Source organism: Ixodes scapularis, unplaced genomic scaffold (assembly GCF_016920785.2).
Source record: "Ixodes scapularis isolate PalLabHiFi unplaced genomic scaffold, ASM1692078v2 PGA_scaffold13__105_contigs__length_92229423, whole genome shotgun sequence".
In the NCBI taxonomy this organism is placed as follows: domain Eukaryota; kingdom Metazoa; phylum Arthropoda; class Arachnida; order Ixodida; family Ixodidae; genus Ixodes; species Ixodes scapularis.
In genome coordinates, this window is record NW_024609839.1 from 90,337,977 (window position 1) to 90,342,696 (window position 4,720).

The 4,720-nt window shown below is 50.4% G+C and overlaps 1 protein-coding gene across 1 annotated transcript; it reads right to left on the reverse strand.

Annotated features, from left to right (window-relative positions):
* Positions 1-4,124: 4,124 nt before the first annotated feature.
* LOC120846965 (tigger transposable element-derived protein 6-like) lies at positions 4,125-4,720 on the reverse strand. The gene has a single exon (XM_040218876.1). The coding sequence runs from the start codon at positions 4,668-4,670 to the stop codon at positions 4,146-4,148; it is 525 nt and encodes a 174-aa protein (XP_040074810.1). The 5' UTR covers positions 4,671-4,720; the 3' UTR covers positions 4,125-4,145.

Genomic DNA, 4,720 nt, shown 5'->3' on the forward strand with positions numbered 1-4,720 from the left:
CTTTATGCTCCAGGAAAGAAATGTCTGCTACATCTAACACATATGTGTTGTTAAGCTTCATTCCAGCCTCTGTGATGCATGGGAGTATACTTTGTGCAGGCATCCCTAAGAATCATTCACAATGTGGATTGTCCATAATCGGGAGTATTTATAAACAACTCGCATCATCAAAGTTCACACCCGCCGCATATATATTTCCCCACTTCGTCCCCCAAAAGTTTGTCCATATAACATGGTATCTATTAACAAGGCATGACTGTATGTGTGCATGGGATAAAATTTTGAAAACCGCTGTGCTCTGTTCAGGGGATTTAGCAACCCTTTAGCTTGTGGGAGAGGAAAGCTGTCTACGACTACCGTTTTGTTTACTTCACAAAGATCGACACGTGGATATAATCCAGTCTTCTGTTCTGAACATGCTGGTTTTAATGCCTTCAACTCTGTTAGTGTACGGATGACGACAAGGGGTGTTGCTCTGTAGCACTTGTAGAGGCATCTTCAATGTCTCTGGTCTCGGTATAAAAACGGAACTGCATTGCTCCACTCATTTGGATGTCTAGTGCCACACTATGTCCCCGCTTAACAATGGTGTTCGCAGTCTAAACCAACAGTTGGGTGCAACTTGCTACGAATACCATCGTCACCTTTAAGGCTTCCATGATATTCATTGGAGTAATTTGGCAATGTCATTAGATAGGTGGACAGATATCCATTTTGGCTCAGAAGAGCTGCGGTGTCGCTGAAAAAAGGCAGGCAGCCCATACTGCGCAGGCCCGCGACGCCACGTCCAACGATGATGAAATGGTATTGTACGAGGGAATTAAAAAAAATGGTGACGATGTTTCAAATGGCGCTTGTGGACGAGGGTTGATGTTGCGATTGAAGAGGGGTAAAAGCGTTAGACCTCCCAGTGGTCTTCACGACGGTGGTGGTTGCACGACGAGTGCATCACGTGCAAACCATTGTGTGAATGTGGCATTATCTGTTAGCAAGACGGATGTTCGAGTGTCGAAGAGGAACTGCACTGGTGTTCCGAGATCCTTGACGCCGATGTGGATCCCCGCTTTTGATGGTTCACTGGTGTGACATGCAATTTCGGAATAATTTTTGTCGTCGTAAGCACTATGATCCGAGACCACCCGCTCGACTTGCTTGCATCGTGATCGCCGGTCATCCCGACACACACTTCAGCACGTGCAGCAGTCGTGGTGAGCTCCTGCGACTACGGTTGTGAAAATGTATGTTTCTTCCCGGGCAGGAGTTGTACTTCCGGCATCACTGCGGACCATGCCTGCGATTGGCACGCGTGCGGACGCAAGAGAAATTGCCTTACCACCGCAAATGTTGCTGGCCTTGTGAGTCTTATCGCGAGCGACTGGACTGTGCCACATGGTTGCCGACTGCCGGAGATTGTGCTCCCGGGACGGGACATTTGCTCGCAAAACCTCCCGACGATAACCTCTGCGGAGGTGGCAGCAATGACTCGTATCGTGGGCATTGTGGAAGGCTCTTCTGAAAGGAAGGCTGTCGGAAGGATGTTTTGGAGTGATTCCAGGATCATTGCCGACTGTCGTTATTTGGCCGTGATAGATTGATCGGAAGAAATGCCTTTAATGCATGAACAAGAAGACCCCGTCTGTGGGTGATCTGACACGAGATGAGGGCGTGGTGTGGATGACTGAGGGGATATTGGATGAAATTTATGCGTCCCAGACTTCCTGATAAACACTGCCCATCATAAAAGATGAGCCTGAATGCACAAACAGTAAAACAAGTTTCATCTAAAGCAGTTTATAAAAAAAAACAAAAACACTACACTAGCACCAGTGGGGTGAAAACAAAAGACTCAATTTCCCACTTGATGGAGTGCATGCGATTCCTTTGAGATCCTGCATTGCTTGAACTGACCTTAAAAGTCCCTTCCAAACCTGTACACTGTGCTACCTGGCTGACATCAACTCAACATCGGTGCTTTTCTTACGTGTCAACTTGTTTCCGGGAAAAATGTGTTTTGTGGCATACACCGCATTTGATACGATGATTTTAGGGGAAGTTCCCAAGGTGGAAAAGATATATGTGAGAATGAATCGACTTCCACATCGTCTAGGCAGTTTAGAAGCGTGTTTATCAGAACTGCAACATCCCTTTAACAGAAACGGCAGTTTGTCATGTTCTTCCCAAGGAATGAACTGTAGGGACGAGATTGCTGGGGCAAGAAAATGGATTGACTTCATTTCCTGTTGGGTGCATATTTTTATAAGTAGCTTGCATCTTTCTCTGTTTCCCTCTCGATTTCTTGAAGAGCTGGCGCAGCTTCCGGACGGGGGGGAGGGCTTCTTTCTGTGTGCCCAGTGCCTGTGCGTACCGTAAAAACCCGCGTATAGTTCGGACCCGCATATAGTCCGAGGTGTAATTCGGGGATAGAAAACGCGAGAAAAAATGTTTTCACGCGAATATAGTTGAAGAATAACAGAAAAATGCATTTATTTACATTACACCTTATTCGTCGTCCTCATCTGACGCACTCTCTTCCGAAGTTCCCTTGTCGGAAATGTCCTCCCACAGCACCTCATCTTCCGTGCCATCAAGCGCATTTGAAATGGAGCACTTTTTAAAGGCACGACAAACCAGCGCCTCGGGAATGCAGGTCCACGCCTCGGCGATCCATGCGCAGAGCAGAGCTGGCGAGGCCCGTTCTAGCCGTCCGGCAGGGGTCACTTCCAACTCTCCGGACCTCATCCACTCCATCTACAGGCGCCTGATGTGGTCCCTAAACGGCTTATTAATGCACACATCAAGTGGCTGCATCTGGGATGTCATCCCTCCCGGGATGACGACGAGCTCGGTGCGGGAGTCGCACAGCAGTCGCTTCACGGAGTCCGCCAGATGACGCCGAAACACGTCGAGCACAAGCATCGATGGGAACCCCAGCAGTGCTCCGGGCCGTCGACACCACACGGACTTTATATCCAGTCCAGCACTAGCGATTCGTCCATCCACCCCTTGTCCTGGCAGCGGATGACAACATTTTTTGGGAACTTCTCCCCCTTCGGCAGCGTCTTTCGTTTGAACACCACGTAGGGTGGCAGCTTGCGACCGTCTGCCGTGCAGGACAACATTACAGTTACCCGCGTTTTCTCGTTCCCAGTTGATCGCACGGTAACTTGCCTGGAGCCTTTTTGATGCACCGTTAGAGCCGAGGGCATATCGAGGTACACCGGCATCTGGTCAGCGTTGCCGATCTGGCCCAGCTGGAAGGGGACTGCCTTTCGCAAAGAAATCACGTGCTTCTGAAAAGCCACAAGCAACTCTTCGTAGCTTTCTGGCAGCTTCTGCGAGATTGACGTACGCCGACGTAGGGAGAACCCAGCGCGGCGCATGAAGCGAGACACCCAATGCTTGCTTGCCTTGAAGTCCGCCCGCTGAATGCCTTTGTCTCGAGCGATCTCCCTTGCCTTTGCTTGCAGCAGCTCGATGTTCACCGCGAGATGTGCAGCTCGTTGCTTCCGAACAAAGACCGTCAGTTCTCGTTCCACTTCGGGAAACGCTCCATTTTTCGGTTCCGGGAAACTTTTTCTCTGGCCGCTGCATGCAAAAAGGGCTTCCTTCTGGTTCCGCCAACCGCGAATGCTCCGCTCGTTCACGTCGAACTGCCGCTCCGCAGCACAGTTGCCGATGGTTTCGGCAGCAGAAATAACTTTTCTTTTAAAGGCAGCCGAGTACTGCCTGCGCGGTCCTGACATGGTGTAAAATCACAGAAAATTGTGGCCGTCGTGATGTGCGCCAAGTGATTGCAATGGCCACTGTTGCACGCCTGTCCTGTAGGTCTCTAGGACTATCGCCACCAACGCCACTAACGCTACCTAACGCAGAAGCGCGCAGACACCTAATGATGATGATAGCACCGCCCAATGCCGAAATCGAAACCAAAACTGTGAATTTGGGCCGAAAAGTTTTGAGATCCGCATATTGTATGTGGCCGAAATTTCGCACCTTAAAATTTAGAAAGAAACCCGGGCTATACAGTCGAGCCCACTTATAACGAACTTGATCGCCACGCGGCATTTGTTCGTTGTATCCAAAGTTCGTAGTAAGTGGACCACCTATAATACAGGCAAAAAGAGCAAGCGAGAAGAAAGTTAACTTTATTTTTGAAAAAAGTCCATGATGCAAGTCTGCTTCTTCAAAGCTGATCGCATCACTGCCGTTTCTAATTTTTCCAGCGCGGTAATATGTTCATCACCAAGACCTCTGCTGCACACGAGTTCCTTAAGCGACGCGATGTAACCGATCGCGGTTGAAGCGTTCACAGCAACCGGCGGTAGAGCAGCATCCTCGTCATCGTCCTCGTCGGTCTCTGGGCAGTCGGGAAGGGCTCGCACTTCACGCACAATAGCTTCGTCAGTGCACGGCTCCGCGATGTCGGTGTCGTCATCAGCAGAAACGAAATCGTCCCAGGCAACGTCAGGTCCGGCCAGCTGCGTGTCAACGACGCGTTGCCACAAGTCCTCGTGCGACCGGCCTTCCTGTGGGTGATCTATGGCGTCCTCGGTGCCTGGGCCCATAAAACCCGCCTTGCGGAAGCAATTTGCTATGCACTCCGCGGTGAGTTCCATCCACGCCGCCTTCAACATCTCCACGGCGGCAAGCAAGCTGATGCGAACCGGCATGGCGGCATCTGGCCGATCAATTGCGATCAACAAGCGTTGGATGACGCGCC